Source organism: Anabas testudineus, chromosome 22, assembly GCF_900324465.2.
Source record: "Anabas testudineus chromosome 22, fAnaTes1.2, whole genome shotgun sequence".
Lineage (NCBI taxonomy): Eukaryota > Metazoa > Chordata > Actinopteri > Anabantiformes > Anabantidae > Anabas > Anabas testudineus.
The window spans coordinates 13,352,826-13,369,509 of NC_046630.1; the positions used below are offsets into that span (position 1 = coordinate 13,352,826).

The 16,684-nt window shown below is 40.3% G+C and overlaps 1 protein-coding gene across 1 annotated transcript in view; it reads left to right on the top strand.

The window, feature by feature from the left end:
- trabd2a (TraB domain containing 2A) overlaps positions 1-16,684 on the top strand; it is a 42,606-nt gene that overhangs the window by 7,948 nt on the left and 17,974 nt on the right. The window contains exons 3-4 of the mRNA XM_026340363.1: positions 12,592-12,738; positions 13,229-13,403. Of these exons, the coding sequence (XP_026196148.1) occupies positions 12,592-12,738; positions 13,229-13,403 (322 nt within the window). The remainder of the gene's footprint in view (positions 1-12,591; positions 12,739-13,228; positions 13,404-16,684) is intronic.

Genomic DNA, 16,684 nt, shown 5'->3' on the forward strand with positions numbered 1-16,684 from the left:
ATGAAGGAAAGCTACTAAACAAAGAAGTTCTTGAGGTCATCAGTCGGATTTGTTTGCTCTATGAACTACTAATGAAGATTAATGACAGCCTGTATTCACGCTATATTCTCTGAATTACTCTATTTTATGCTCGTATTTACAAAAAACAATATGTTTAATATGTATGTAATATGTAAATTTGTAAAACCAACTCGAGCACAGTTCAGTGCAGGTTATATTGCAAGTCACTATATAATTAATGAATGCCATTTGTAGAAATCTCAAAGAGGTAGCTTTTGAAATGCAGCCACAGTTTAAGGGTAATTTTTAGTACTTAACCTTAGTGAATCTTTCATTTAGAGTCATTATTATCTTTTTTCATATAACTTAATAGGATGTTTTGAGCTTTTTTTCCAGAAACACTTCTTTTTGCGTTAAACATTACTCACTAAAGATTTTTTGCCCCTACGAAATACTACAAAGTCATTAAGAAATTTCTGTTTGGAACCTCTAAACAAATTTAACACCCACTCCCTGTTTGCTGCTGTCATATCAAGGTAGAATAATTCTAGAAATAAAACTTTCCATTCCCATGTAAATCACCTTATTGCACTGTTTTGTTTTTCAAGTATATTTTATTGAAAGCGGATCAGATGCAGCTGGATGGTGCCAACTGTGTGCCAAGAAAAAAAAGCTTAGTTCTTGGAAAGTCTACTGTGTAATGCACTCCAGCAGAGGAGACTCTGACTTCTGGAGACTGCTGCAGGCTTTTCCTGGTTGTGTAATGCAGGCTTCTGCAGCTAAAGAAGGGATTTAAAAGCTTGTCTCTCTGACTTAACACCATGTCATGAAAACTTGTGCAGGCTGGGGAGTCTTGTAGCACTGTACCTTTTGCATCTTTAGTTCAAGATCAGTGCAGATTTTCATGACAATATTTTGTCCTAACAGATCCTCTGTGACTTGTTTGGGTAAAAATAGAGTATTTCTTATTACACAATGCAGTGTGACTCACAGTAATGCTCTTTTGGCAAATGGGTTCAAGGTTACACTCAAGCTCAACACAGTTCATTAAACTCAATTAATCGAATCTACTCCAAAGATGAACGTGTAACTCAAACAAGAAAAGCAAATCTAAAAACAATCATAAAAATAAAGTGCAGCTACAGATAAAATAACAGATTTCTCTGCCACTGCTTATTTTAGCATACTGTTTTCCATCCACTGTTCCAACATCTGATTGTGAAACCTAGTAGAGAGTGAACTGTTCTTGGAAAAACACCGAAAACATGATTGTGATTGTGCTATTTCGAAGTATGCCTCCACCTTAATTTAAGTAAGAAAAGCTCAGCATCTACAAATGTATTTAACACTCACTGACAGCAGCCTTCTCACAATTAAAGCTAATGTAGGTTAATACGTAGGGGCTATTAGGGTCATTACAATGCTAATTTCAATTTGTTTTGTGGCCATCGTTCCATCTATTGTTGTGTAAGTTAAGGTTTTTCTAGGCTGAATGTGGCTGAGACCACAGAGTCTTTGTTATTACTAAAATACGACCAGTAAGTATTGAATTTACACATGACTGATAAAAATTAAGGATTAAGGAATACCATACACGCTCTTTTTGAAACAACACTAATTATTCATGTATTCCTGTGTACTGGAGACCTTAGATAACTTGAAACAATACTATTTGTTAAATGCTGCTAGCATTGACTTGACTAGTTGCATTTTCTACTTTTGGCACTGTTAAACTTTTGCCAAAGAAATTTTAATACCCTAAACTCAACACTATACATATTGCTTGATTATGTGAGTTAAGAAAACACAACATTGGGGTACTTACAACACTATAATTTTACTCTCTTGAGTTATTTGGCTATAACATTTATCCTTTAGATTGCATTAAAACAATGTTAAGGTGTTTCCAGGGTGTGATAAAAAGCTCAGCGTCTACATGCTAACAGAAAAAGATGGCTGTGTTCATGATGGCTACCAGGGAAGAAGAGTAATGATCTTTGTCACATGCTGATACACATCAGCAGTGAAAAGCCTAATGCCTTTGTTGACAGTCTAGTGTTAAATGAATCAGACGACTGTGATCTTATCACAACTGCTTGGGTTAGTGATCTCCAAGCAGGCAGTCTGAAAAGTACTAAAATCATTACGAGTATCGAACTAAAATAAGATATGAAAGAAACTATAAACAGCTAGATTTACTTTTATGAAGATGTATTTGGGTTTTGAGAATTAGAATCCTACAATTTTAAACTAAGTAGAGCATCACAACATGAATAAAAACATGCTTTTAAACACAGGGCCTTAGCTTTCAAGCGAGCATTAACCTCTCACAATTTGACATGAGGTCTAATAAATTGCTCCTGCTTTATGCTTATGGTTTCTCTGCACTGGCCAGGTTTGTGTCTGGTCTGGATAAAATCCAGCTCCTTCACCACCTGTAGAAATGAGCCAAACCTGGCTGGAATTCAGCCGAGCAAATATGAGGCCAAAGTTTCCCACAAGCTCCAACACAACAAGATTAATAGGTTCTGCTACCTTACTCTGAACTTGTGGAAAGGTTTTGTGCAGCAGCGTCTTTGTGATTTAGGATTTAATTTTGTTCAACAAATTAGGAGGGGTTAAATGCTCATATTTCTTTGTGTACACAAAAAAATGAAGGGTTTGAACGCTTTTCAAAACCAGACACATATTGAAGAATGTTTGTATGTATTTTAAATGTTAGGGTTTCCCCAAGAATGCCTTTACTTACTAATCAACTAAAAAGCCAAGACATTATCATATTCAAAATTGCAATGATGACAAAAGTGGTGAAACACTTTAGTTTCATATTATTCCATAAAGTAGATGTTGGTGACAATTTATTTGAGAAAACAAGAAAGGCTTGAACTACGGTTAGTTCACCAGTTTTCTGGCTTAAGTCCAAATGTTTGGTGCCTTTAAGGGAATTTCACAGGTGAGCACCAAACAGGAGGGTTTTGTGAGACTTTGCTGTTCTTCACAGATAAGTTGACCTATAGCTACAGACAGCTAAATGTCTCAAAAGTGGTCCACATGTGCACACGTACCAGGAGAAAAGTTATGTATCTCGTACCAAATTAGTGATTAGAGATTGTATCATAAGTGACTTAAAGTACTAATTTCAAATGCACTGACACATCATATAAACTAATGTAACACTCATGTAATATATTTTAAATATTTTACTAGAAGTTGCCTGACTTTGCCAAACTGAGGGTACAATTGTTTGAGATTTCTTTTTCTTGAATGAGCTTTACTTGTATTTGTCGCCTTGGGAAACAGCAGTTGATTTCATTTTTGTATTGTGTTAAAATCCGGCATGTGAGAAACCTTTCATTGTAGCTTATAGATAAGATCTTTTCAGTGGAACACATTTCATTATGATTAACTGTTGTTGCTTCTTGGCTGACAGACAGATATTGGTCTGAACACAATTGGAAATGTGATGGTCCGCTGCTCTGACTTGTTTTGCATCCGTAAAGGAGAGAGTGGGAGAGAGGTTGTATAAACCTGTGGTGTGTGGTTATGTTTTTGCGTGTGGTGTATTTCTTTCTGCATGTCTGTCCATCTTCGTGGCACAACCCATGTCTGTGTTTTTTATCTGTAACAATGCTTCTGACTTGGTCACAGTTATGTCTGTATTTTACCCTTTATTTTTTTCTATACATGTATGTGCAGATATTTAACTGTGTCACATACATGAAACTGTATGATGCTTGGACTATGCACACTCACAGGCAGAGTACATGATCAAGATCCTGCAGAGGTGTCTGCAGAATATTGTATTCACACATGCTGTTGTCCACGCTCACATCAGATCAACACATACATAAACATGCATATCAGATTCTTACCACCACCCAGAGTCAGTTCCCTGCAGTGGATAAAGGACTTCAAGGTTGTTTCTACCCACAGACTGTTTGTGTTTTTTGGGGGGGGGGTTGTCTGCTTGCGGTAGCTGAAATCATAAAACCTGTGAGGGCCCAACAGCAACACCACTGTTTGGCCTCTCAGCTCATTTCACCACCCTGCTTCCCTCTCACTGTGCCTGTCCAACTCTCTGTTGCAGTCTCTTTACAACGCCTTTTATAACCTTGGTGTAACTTTTATGGTTTTGGACACCACTCTGGATATGATAACTTTTTTTTCCCCTGGTTGTCCCCGGGGTATAAACAATAATTTTGTTTCTCTTTTTATCTTTTACGCACTTCCTTTCTTCTGACAGCACTTCTTCTCCGGTCTAAAATTAGTGAAAGTCTTTTTTTAGTGTATCTTGGATCATTTGCGCAGCTTTGACAGTTGTCATTTTGGTCATAACCTTCCATGACAGGAGGATGTTTATGAGTGCAGCATCCTCAGTGAATGCAAGGGGACACTTTTCTGAAAACTCCCAACACATTTAGGATGTTTGGATGTTTATCATATTTTGTTGGCTATTTAGAAGTCTGTGGTTGTGAGAATGTGGGTCGTGGCAGATGTCTGCACAACAACAAGCATCTCTCTCTTCCCTCTGTCTTGCTTTCTTCCTGTCTTTTCATCTTTCCACCTTTGTCTTACTTTTTTTCTTTCCCTACAGGCATAGTTCTCGCGTTCCTCCCACTGTCTGTCTCGAAATATTGCCTTCTGTTTATCTCGCTCAAGTCTTCTCTATTGATCAGTCTTCCACCACATAAACAGATGCGATTCTCAGACGGTTTGGACACTGGGTCTTTTTTATTTCCATGACATAAACACAAAATTGATGCAACTTGATGGAAAGTGTTTACATGTATATTAATGCGAATGTGCATGGCTATGTATTGATGTGTACGTGTGGCCTCTTCAGTTTGGTTTGCCAGTGGTGCTTTGGAGGAGAGTCTGAGCCAGTGGTTTAAGGGAATTGCAGATACTCGTAAATAGCACTGTGTGGGTTTTGATGCCTGCTGTCTCTTTCTATCTAACTTATGCAGAGTCAAAAGTTGGAGATTTATTTCTGGCGCTGCTGTCTGCTGTTTTTTTGTGTACCCTGTGTTGAGAACATGTCTTGGCAAAGTGTGTCTGGAAAGAACTGTATGGATTCAAAGCAGATCCTGTGTAACACTGACAGGACGACTCCTGTATGCTTTCCTTTGGAAACAACACCAAGTGTTTATGTGTTTTATACTGTATATTGTTACTCTGGTAGCTGCTGTAGCAAATATTTTTTTCTCAAGCTGAATAAAAAGTTAATTTGTTCTTTTTGCGCTTAGAAAATAACACAAGTAGGCAAATGTGTTCATGGTCAGCCATGAGTGATCAACACTTGTGGTGCCCACAAAGGTCAGCACTCCAAGGCGCTCAGTGCATGGCAGAGAGGGCTCAGCGCTACTCATTCATATGATTAAAGTATTTAGATTACTCTTACCGCACTAAATTATGTTCAGAGCGAATAAACCTTGAATGAAGTATTTTCCTTCATATTTGAGGCATTGCGGCGTATTCTTGGTCCCAAACTATTCCTAATATGATGATGGCATTTTAACAGTGTTATTTATGTGACCTCAGTAATGAAGTGGTTAGTGTAGGAAGTCCATTAGCGACCTGTAGCGTCTTGAAGAGGTGGATAGGTCAAACTGCCTGACCTCAGAGGTGATGCTGTGTTTATCTATATATGCGTGTTTTTCTTTTGCTGTGTCCTGATATACGAATGTTACCAGGCGAATTTGAATAATGAACGCTTGAATCAGTTTTATTGCCTGTTATTGACAGCTAAGGGACTGAAATGGAGTCTCCATGTATATATATTTAAAACTATATATGTTTTTGGAAGTGTATGTGTGCCATTCAAACAACATAGTGACACTGAAAGGCAGTTTTTAAGTAACATTCTCATTCTCTACAAGAATATGAACAATCATAATCAATTTAAGCTTATTTACTGTTTTCCTGATAACACACACACACGCACACAATGTAAATGCCCGTATGGTGCGTGTGTATCCATACTAAGTGCTCACAGCTGTATTGCTTTAAATCGCAGCAAGAAACAGCTCTGCAGTGTTGTTCTGAAGATTAACAGTGTTCTTTCAGTCAGCAGACAGTTGGATAGATTGATGGCTGTTTTCCTTGTGGCTCGCTGTGTTTTCAAGATCCTTGTGTTGTTTTTTAGTGGACTGATGGACTGAGAGGCTGGCTGGTTGCTGTGTGGGGTTTTGCATGTGTGTGTGGGAAGTAAAAAAAGAGTGAAAAGGAGAGTGACAGACAGAAAGACAGAGGCTGGAACAATCTGTAAACAGCTGTCAGCTGCCAAATCAGACCTCTACTTGTGTGCTTATATATTAGTTAAGGAATTCATTCTTATTCATTCGTATGTTGTAAGGCTTGGACGAGTTATTGTGCTTTCTTTTAATTAATGATGAAATGACTCTTTGGACTGACAGTAGTGGAAGAATCAGGAGAGTCCAGCTGACTATGTATTAGTTATACCCTAATCAAATTATACCATTATTATAAAAGTTTACTGCTCATTTTGCTTCCTGATTAATCCTTAATCGATGAAAAGAGTATATAGTTCAGAACTAGCAGATATTTAACATAATCAGTGTATTTTGACATGCTTCTTCTGTTCAATGTGTTAATCACTAGGTGTGAGAGACATCTGACAGACGTGTGTGTCTGTAATGCAGCCTGTGGTTATGTGGGTGTCTCTTTTATTAAGCGTGTGTTCATTGGGACTCATGTACAGATTGTTCAGGGTGCAGTGAAACAGGATGGGGGAGTTGAAAAGTTGATACTTCAATTGCCACAGTCCCCTACACATACACACACACACACACACACACACACACACACACACATACACACACACACAACTCAGTCCTCTAGCCATTTGGTTTGAGGCTGATTCCCTGTGACAGCCTAAATATTTGGCTGCATCCGGGCACCAAGGTAAATGCAAGAATGTTTTTACAGAGAGAGAGAGAGAGAGGTGTGGGGGAGAACACAGGGAACACACAGAAAGAAAGAGAAGGAGGACTGTATTCACCACTTCATATAAATGTGGTTTGTGCTCAGGGCTCAGAACAGTCGGCGTGATCAATGTGGATCAAATGTGTCACTTTCATTTAAGGGAAAGGACCCACCTCACCATCGTGCTGGTGTAAGCACATGTAAGTGTGCACTAATGCTTGTGGCCACTTATAAAGAAGGCTGGCGTGTAAATAATAAATGAATGACTACAAATCTATGTATTTCTTTATTTGACAATAATACAAAGATTTTAAGTGTTTTATTTGACTAAACAGCTTAATTGTAAATTATATAAATATTAGCACATTTATATCTTGTATTGTATATTTAATTTTTGCTAGTTGACAGAGAACACTAGCCATGTCAGCAACAAGCTCAAGTAGCCTACAGGACTGAATATGTTACACTTGGCTTTAATTAGATTAATGACACACAAAGGAGAAATGCTCTGACAAAAGCCACGAAGGCACAGAAACTAGAAAGGGAGATGAGAGGAGAGAGCAGGTACAGAAAATGTCACATTGACGACCTAATGTTTGTAATTGAGTTACTCGGTCGCAGTGTCACTGTAGAAAACATCCTATCCTTACTATAGATGGGATTAGTAGATTATTATAACGCTTTTGGACTGTTGAACTGCCAAAATAAGCAATATGAAGAGTCACTGAGGGCTTTAGACACTCTGTTCTGATGTTTTATAGATTAAACGATGAATTGTGTTATTTGATCTGAAAACATTTGAGCCTGTCTAATTTATATCTTTGTCCTTTTTGAGGAGAAAGTCACTTTCTGTATGTGGTAGAGGGTTGTTCATGTCAACATTCATTAACTGGGCTGTCAAGATCCAAAGCAGTAGGATGTATCAGTTATATTGGAGGATGAACTGTCCTTTCAGAAAGAAGAGGAGAAGCAATTCATGCCCATCATTATTTCCAGAGATATAGCTAGGCCCGGGATTTTCCCTGTGTGGCTTGGCAAGGATTTAATTCTCCTTCTTTTTTACTTTTCACTTCTCCTCGTCTTTATTTCCCCCCATGTGGAAAACCTTGCCCCCCTTCTATCTTTCTTTTCTCTGATATTGCAATATTAATAAAGCCAATCTAAGCACAAACACATACATGTACATAGAAACACAGAGAGAAAAAGGCCTAATCTTGTACAGGTGTATACTCACTTAGATGCATGAAAACACACACACACGCACGCTCGGGGAGGAGGTCATTAGTGACCTGAGGAATGCAAGGGTCAAATCTTAAAAGACCTGACTGATAGAGGGGATGTATAGGATCAAAGGAGAGAGGGAGAAAGGGAGGGAGAGATGGATGGAAGGAGGGATAGGAGGAGAGGCCGGGAATGTACAGGATCAAAGGGGAGAAGAAGGGAGGGATGAAACGATAGGAGGAGAAATGGAGGAGCGACACTGGAAGTGTAGGCAAGGAGAGGGGAAAGTAAGAGAAAATGTGCTCAAGGGTGGAGGTGGAGGAAAAGGGGTAGATGAGGAAGGGTACAAGGGGGACAGAGTGTTGAAACAATGCAGATAACTCAGCCTGGCAGGTGTGTGTATGTGCGTGTGTTTCAACGGCGAGCGTTCAGCCAGAAAGTGAAAGCTCACTTGTGCAGCGATGAAACATTTATGTGCAATATGTGCAGATGTTCGTGTGCGTGAATGACAAGTGTCAGTGGAAACCTGCTGAATGAAACGTGTCTTTGCGAGGTAAAAATAAATAAATAAAATAAAAGGACAGTAGAAAGTTCTCAAAGCCACTTGTGGGGCAAAATCAACGTCTTCACTGCCTGTGTTCATCACCAGAGGATCCCTGTAGCATATTTAGTGATTTATCGAGGGAGAGCTTTCTGCAAAGCCCTGCTGTTGGAATTGAAGGGAGCTGCTTTGAATTTAAGCTGACCAGAGCACTTCTCCAATTTTCAGTAGAATATTAATTTAAAGAAACTTTCAGGTACATTTCAACATAATGAAAGTTCTATATATGTAACCATTGCATGGGAATCAACACACAAATCAACAATTACATCTGATCATGAATCATCATGTGACAATTTAGTGGTAGCTGAGTGAAAAAGCTGTGAGACAAACATTCACGGGAGGAGTTTCTCTTATAATAGAATATACTGAGTCGTTTCTTCATGAAATAGTTAGTAGAGAGTATGGATTACCATCAGCTATCAAATATAGTGTATATGATTCTCAATTGAAAACCCCCTTGTGCACGTCCGTGTGGTTTCAGTGCAGACAAAGGAAGATGAATTAAAGAAGTAACTAAACTTAAACTTAACAGTACAGCATCTGCCACACAGATGGAAACCTGACTCCACGTTATCTGGGAAATACAATAACAGCCAGGCTACTTCCTGCTGTAAAGTGGATGTATATAAATTACTAGATGTTGGTGTTGATGTTACCTGAGGACTGTACTCCTTCAAGTCACACTTCTGTAGTATCCTGGCAGCGCCGTGCTCTTCATAGGTAGAAACTCTACTCTATTCTCCTCTCTGTCTGTTACCGCTCTGTGTTTTGTATTACTCTGATAACATCACAGAGTCAGGAGGAAACAGAGGAGCTGTTGGAAGTCTTCATTTGTACTTGGGAGATGGCCAAGGCTCATTGAATTGACTACAAGTGCTGTGTGTGTGTGTGTGTGTGTATGTATATCTGTTTAAATGCAGGGTTTGTCAACAACAATGTGGACAAGCTACTTTTGAAACCCAGGGACATGCCTTTCTGCTCTCTCCCTCTCTCTCTCTCTCTCTCTCTCACACACACACAGGGAGAGAGATGGCTGCGTGCAGGCACACACATGCTCCTCTTTAGTGTCTTATTAAAATTGAATTCGAAATGAAGTTACTCAAGCACTCTCTAGTGCACTGCCAGCACAGAATATCACAATTACTTCAATTAGCAGGAGGTTTTACCATACAAGGCCTTGATGTTGGTTGCCGTAATGTTCGCATTTACACCAGATTCGTGCTGTGACAGGACCTCACGTACAGTTTACATACCCTAACCATTTATATACAGACAAAATGTGCTGCTGCATAAATACCTCAAATGGGCTTATCTTTTCTTGTTAGGTTTACGAATGAACGTGGCAGCAATGTTGAAAGAAGCGGCAGATAAAGAAGGATGACTGATGATGAACTGTGTTTGACTGCGGTGTCCTTGTCTTTTTACTCGGCCTAAAAACCTCAGTTTTAAAGTGAAAGAGTTCTAATGAATTAGCTCTAAAACATGAAGTTAATCATTTAGATTTGCCCCGACACTAATGCCAAACTACACTGAAAGTATACCCTTTCTCAGATAAATCAATCTGATCTGATGCATGCTGTAAAAATTTATTATCTATGTGACTCAAATGTGTGAAGTACACGAGCAGCACAAGCCAAAGCTAACGGTTAATTGGGGACTCGTCAGCCCTTTGATAGACTGGTGACCTGTACAGGGCGTATTCCTCCTCTTACCCAGCATCCCTGCGACAGGACAAGCAGTTTAGATAATGGATGGATACATCGAAGGAAAAGTGACAGCTCTATTACTCATGATACTGCGTCTGTGCTGTTATGTATAGTGTAGATTATGTAGTCTGTTTATGAAACCTTCTCACTCATAATGTGTCCACTTCTGGCGTGCCACATTTTGGCTCCATAGCATGCACTTTTTTTTCCACTCAATTTCAATCTAAATTGCTGCCATCTTTCTTTCTTTCTTTCTTTGCAAGTACAGTTCTCACTGATCCACCAGTTTATAAATGCAATGAATGTAACCTCTCTGCAGACGTACTCCGCCGAGCTTGCCTTGCGACTTGCCAACACGCTCCAGAGCGAGAGCAGTGAGTTGTGAGAGTTTGAACACTCCAGATCTCCACATGTGGGAATCTGACTGTGATGATGTTTGCTCTGGATGCACACACACACCCCACTCCATCTCAACAAGAGGGGGACATTTCCATGACAAAGGACAATTATTGACTTTCATTGGCTCCGCTTGCTTTGATATCAGCAAGGGGTGTGTCTGTGTGTGCGTGCTGGAGGGGGCGGGATACGGGGTAGCAGTGGATGAGAAGAAGAAACAGGGGTAACTGATGAAAGGAGCCGAGTGGGAAAATGTACCCACTGACCCACAGTGCATTAAGAGGAGGATCACAGCGGAGAGAAAGAAATCATTTGTTAAGGTTTCCTTTCTTTCGCGCGTCCTCTCTGCTCCTGTTTTCTGTTTCCTTCTTCTTTCCTGTCTCGTATGTGTTTTCTTCCCATCCCTAAACCTCCCCCCTTTTTTTTTTTCATTAACTCCCTTTCTTTTTATCTCGCTATGACTGATCCTCCCCCTGTCCCACTCTCTCCTCTCCCTCCTCCTCCCTTGACAGCCATAATTTAAGGGGCTGAAAGGCACGGCGATCTGAGAAAGAGGAGAAGAGAGAGCTGAGAAAAAGGGGAGACCCTGCAGATGAGGGCCTTCCTTCACGGACGTGGCACAGATGTGAGGGTGTTTTTTGTGAAATGAGTCGGGGAGGGCCGGCGATAGGCTAATTTGCGTGGCATAAAGACGGGGCCCTTTTCATATGCAGAGCGCCACTTTGATGCGCGGCCGATGAAAGCTGGAAGGAGCGGCGAGAAGAGGAGAAGAGAGGGTGACGGAGGGGTTCTTTGTCCTCTGACAAGAAGGCATCTGCTCCACGCTGCCCTCTTCTCCTCCTCTGTACATGGAGGCTCCCACAATGGGCCAGTTGAAGGGAAAAGTGTCATCAGAGCACCTTAGAAAGCAGGAGATGAAAAAAAAAAAAAAAGCAGCCGCTTGGGTATGCATATCAGTACAGAATTCATCTGACACAAGATCTGAGAGAGAGAGAGCGCACACACAAATAAATACACAAATTCGTATGCAGATGCACACTGATTTGTAAGGGAAAAAAATGCAGGCGTACTGTAGACACATTTACATACTTCCACAGCTGACAAAACACATCTTCACTTTGATGGACTGTCCCCTTTGAGTAACAAACCATACAAACTTTCTTCTTTTATGGGGATCAGCATCAGTGGCTCACAGGGTGAAAGGTCCACCTGTGTTTGTGTGTGTGTGTGTGTGTGTATGTGTGTGGTGAGATCAGAGAGTAAGCATGCGCTGAGGTGAGTGCTGGCGCTTTTGGTGTTACTGTCTCACTGTGCGTAGACCGTAGGGCCAGCAGTGTGTGTGTGTGTGTGTATATGTGTGTCCCTGCAGTGCTGATAATAGACTGCGGGCTCACCAGGGCCCTCTCACCAAACACTGGCTGATTTCACGTTCAAACAATAGTCGATTTTCTGCAGCGGAGCCGAGAGGGTTCGAGCTGGAAAAACCTCAACTGTCCCCTTTTCTGTAATAGTTTAGATTTTTTATTTTACCTGTAATATAAGGAATCTAATTCTCATAGATTACCATAAACTATAAAATTCACCCATTCATCAACTTAAATTCTTTTACATTTTACTTCTTGTTGTATGACAGTATGACTGTAATGTTTGGGGGGGCAGAGAGCCTTTGGGTCTTCCATCAAAGTAAAATCAATATATTAATGACTGGTCTCCTTCCAGGTGATCTTTGCACTGAACCAGACGTTATTACAGCAGGAGTCTTTGAGGGCAGGGAGTCTGCAGGTTCCTTACACCACTGAAGACCTCATCAGGCACTACAACTGTGGAGATCTCAACTCCATCATTTTTAATCACGACACCTCGCAGGTCAGTCCTTCAAACTGTTTCACTGTCTGTCATTGAAGCGTATTATTGTATTTCATTTAATCGCATCTCACCTAGCAGTGGACTTTCACTCTAGTTAATAGGCTGAGTGTCATTTTGACCCCATTGACATGACCCTTGTCCTTTTACCTTCACCCCTAACCCCCTTACTGACCTTCCATCCCCCAAACCTACTCCTACACCCCTGCTGCTTCTCTGTACTACTGCCAGATTAGTTCTTCTTCTTTTTGCTCTTCTTGTCACGTCTTCATATCTATCACCTGCTATTCTTCCCCTCTGCACCTGTGATTTTCTCTAGATCAGTTTTGTGTTCAGTAGCGTTCTAGAAAACAAAGTAGTACTATGTAAATAAGTCAGAATAACTTTATTTTTTATTTGCAGTCTAAGTGAAAAGGTTGCAAATGACAACTAAAGAAATCATCTTCTTTTTTTGTGACTCGAACTCGAACCACCACCATCTCTCCAACTGTAGGTTCCTAACTTCAATAATGTGACACTGCCACCCAGTGAGCAGGTGACCGCCCAGGAGATCGACAGCTACTTCCGACAGGAACTCATCTACAAGAGGAACGAGAGGATGGGCAAGAGGGTCAAGGCCCTGTTAGAGGAACATCCAGACAAGAGCTTCTTTTTTGCCTTCGGAGCAGGTTGGTTTTAAATATACCGGTAGTATAAAAGAATCAACTCCCAACACAGTGGAAGATTTACTTATGTGTCTGTCAGTGAAAACACTCAATACAATTACTATTGTCCCTACAATAGTAATTGATTTAAATTGACTTAAATCCCTCGTTTTGTCTGAAGAACATTTCTGCAGAGGACGTAGAAAGTGCCTTAGGCTGAGCATCTTAGCACATGCTGCAGAGACAGAGAAAATAAAATGAACTTACTGCCCTGGAAGGCAGCAAAGCTTCTGTCTAACAAAAATGTGTTGAATTTATATTTTCTATAACCCTTCTTGAATTCATGATGAAGTGAAGTTTTTTTTTTTTTAGAAAAGGTAAAAGCACATGATCAGGTTTGAATAAAAAATGTCTCTATCACTGTTTAGAAAGGTGAGAAAGGCAGAGAGGTCCTTACAGCGAAGCTGCCGTAACCGTAAACACTAAGAGAACAACACTAACATGGCTTTTATAAGCTGGTCTGCAAATGATCAGCGGCTGAAGAGACTAAACCACTGATCTAAAGCTGATGGTCTTTATCAGCTTGGGCGACTAAAAAAATCAGAGTCGTGTTGAGTCTCTCTCTGAAGCAGATGCTCTATAAAACATCCTTTTATCAGCTCGGGAATGACCAGAAACAGACATGTGGCACGTTTGAATTCTTTCACGTAGTCTTAAAAATGAGAGAGTGGGACTCTGAAGTATGGAACAACCTCATAAGTAGCTCCCGTCTGATAAGAGACTTGAGTTTAAACAGGGATGATAATGAGCACAGATACCAGAGGAGAAGATTCCACAAAGTTGTCTGTTAAACTGTGGATGACTCTGAGTATGTGTGTGTGTGTGTGTGTGTGTGTGTATTCGTGTTTCTTGGTCAGGGGTTATATATCTTAGGCAGACAGTCTTTGTCCTGTGGGGGTCTTTTTAGTTTGTTTGACCTCTGGTTGTTCAGTCAAACCTTGTTGTTCACACCTAATAAAGGCGATGAGCCTACATTGTAATCATTAGCTCAGGTGGCTTTTCAGTCTAGATAAAGTTAGTTCTTGTAAAGGTATCATGCAACATGTTTAACTCTTTCCAGTAGGTTTTACACTGCATCTTCTCCCCCTGAAAGGAAATTTCTTCTTTTTTTTTTTCTTTAAAAGAAAAGCAGATTTTATTACATCGAATGCAGCAGAAGTACAGTGTATACATTGTTAATGTTGAAAATGGCTATTGCAGGTGGAAACTGCTGCTACATAGGCATAAAGAGGCACATTCTGTTATATAGCTGTTATCTTATTGCATAAGATTGTATAATCCAGTACAGTACAACATATTTAGTCAGAAATGACACAGCAAAACAGCAAAAAGCAACTTTTAAGATGCTGAAACAGCAAACGTCGGCTGTATGTGTGAACCTAAGAGTAAAGAATACAGTTTTCACTCAATCTTACATTTTCCTGATGTCGTCAGAAACGTCCTCGTTCAAGTTTTTTTATGGTGATTTAGAAGCTGAAAAGCAACAAGCTGTGAGCAGAGAGAGAGAGCGAGAGAGAGAGAGAGAGAGAGAGAGAGAGGCCTTCACTGCCTGTTGGTCTCTAAACTGGCAGGAAACAGCTGAGGAAAAGCAGACACACACACACACACACACACACACACACATACACACACACACACACATACACACGCAGACACACACTTACTCTCAAACCTTAACAAGGAGTACATTTCATGGCGTGTCCCTACGGAGGTGCCTTTACAAGAGCTTGGTCTAAAAAGGTGTGTGCCTCTGTGTGTATTTATTCACGTGTGCTGCTTGTGTGTGTGTGTGTGTGTGAGCTGGTGAGTGAAAGTGATACGGCCAATCCACCCAGAAGCACTAGTCGTAGACATGCGGGGAGCAGGTTGGGTCGCCTTGTACAAGGAATGGGATGGGGTGCAATGGGGTGCATGTATAGTACAAACACACACACACACACACACACACACACACACACACACACACACAGAAAAAAAAACACAGTTTTACACACGCATGCCCCAGCCTCCAAGACAGACCTGGGTAAAATGTGTCCTTAATTATCCCTGGAGGGGTCAAACATACACAAAACACACTACAATGGAACCCATTATGTCGATGTGCTCAGCTTCCCCTGTTCCAATCAGCTGTAGTACCAGTCTTATCAGCGACCATCTCATTTGAATCTGTATAAAAGGAGCGTCTCGACAGACTGATGATGCAGTTATCGTCCGTGCCGTATTTACTTACGTATGTTTTATAGCAAAGAATTGACTTAATTGTCAGTGTGATACGAAGCTTTTTTTTCTACCTTTAAATTGTAATGCTGCAAACTTAAGATACATTATGATTAGCTGTATCGGAGGAATTAGCTAGCGTTTTTTGAAGGAGCAACCACATATTTAGCATATTTCTTTTTCTGAGTAATGATCCCATTAGCCTGCAGGGGCTGGTCTGCAGATTCCTGACTGATTCCCCACTGACCATTGTGGAAAAATGGTTGAGGCTTTTCATTTTTGCCTTCTATATGCTTTATTGCCACAACAAGTTAACAAAACAGTTTATACATGGTAATTTATTCCTTTTCCTTGCCTGGTTGGATGCCAATAGTGCTTAGCCAAAGGAAAGTTAAGATATCACAAGAATTAAGCATGAAAGTGTCTGGGTGTTGTAGTGGTGTAGTGTTTATGGACGCCTCAAATGTGTTTGTTTGTCAGCAGTGATGACAGTAAGTCTGAAAAAAATACACTGCATTAATATCTGATCTAAAAAGGAAGGCTGTAAATGTCTTTGCCGACAAGACAATGATATGAATCTGCATTATTTCATATTTTAAACGAAATATATTTTGTTATACTTTGATGCGGCAGTGAAAGCAAAATGCTCCTGAAAGATCATGAGCCTACATCGTCAGGCTTAATCATAACTGAAAGAAGCTGAATTCCACAGTTAGGCTACAACATTAAGGTTAAGGTAGTATTTCAAGAGGAGCCGTAACTAGATGAATGTGCTGCATTTCATTGTTATTTGTGTTTATGGGAAAGAAATATTTTCTGTTTTTTTTTTTTTTTTTTTTTTTTTTTGTGGTTTTGGAAATTGTTTATGGAGACAGCATTAATGCTTGACAGTCACACAATGCCAAACCAGACCTAACATTTTCTGACCCTAAATGATTTCTCATATGCACACACACACACACAGACACGCACGCACACACACACTCCCTCTCTCTCCCTCTCTCTCTCTCTCCTCGTACTCTTCCTCT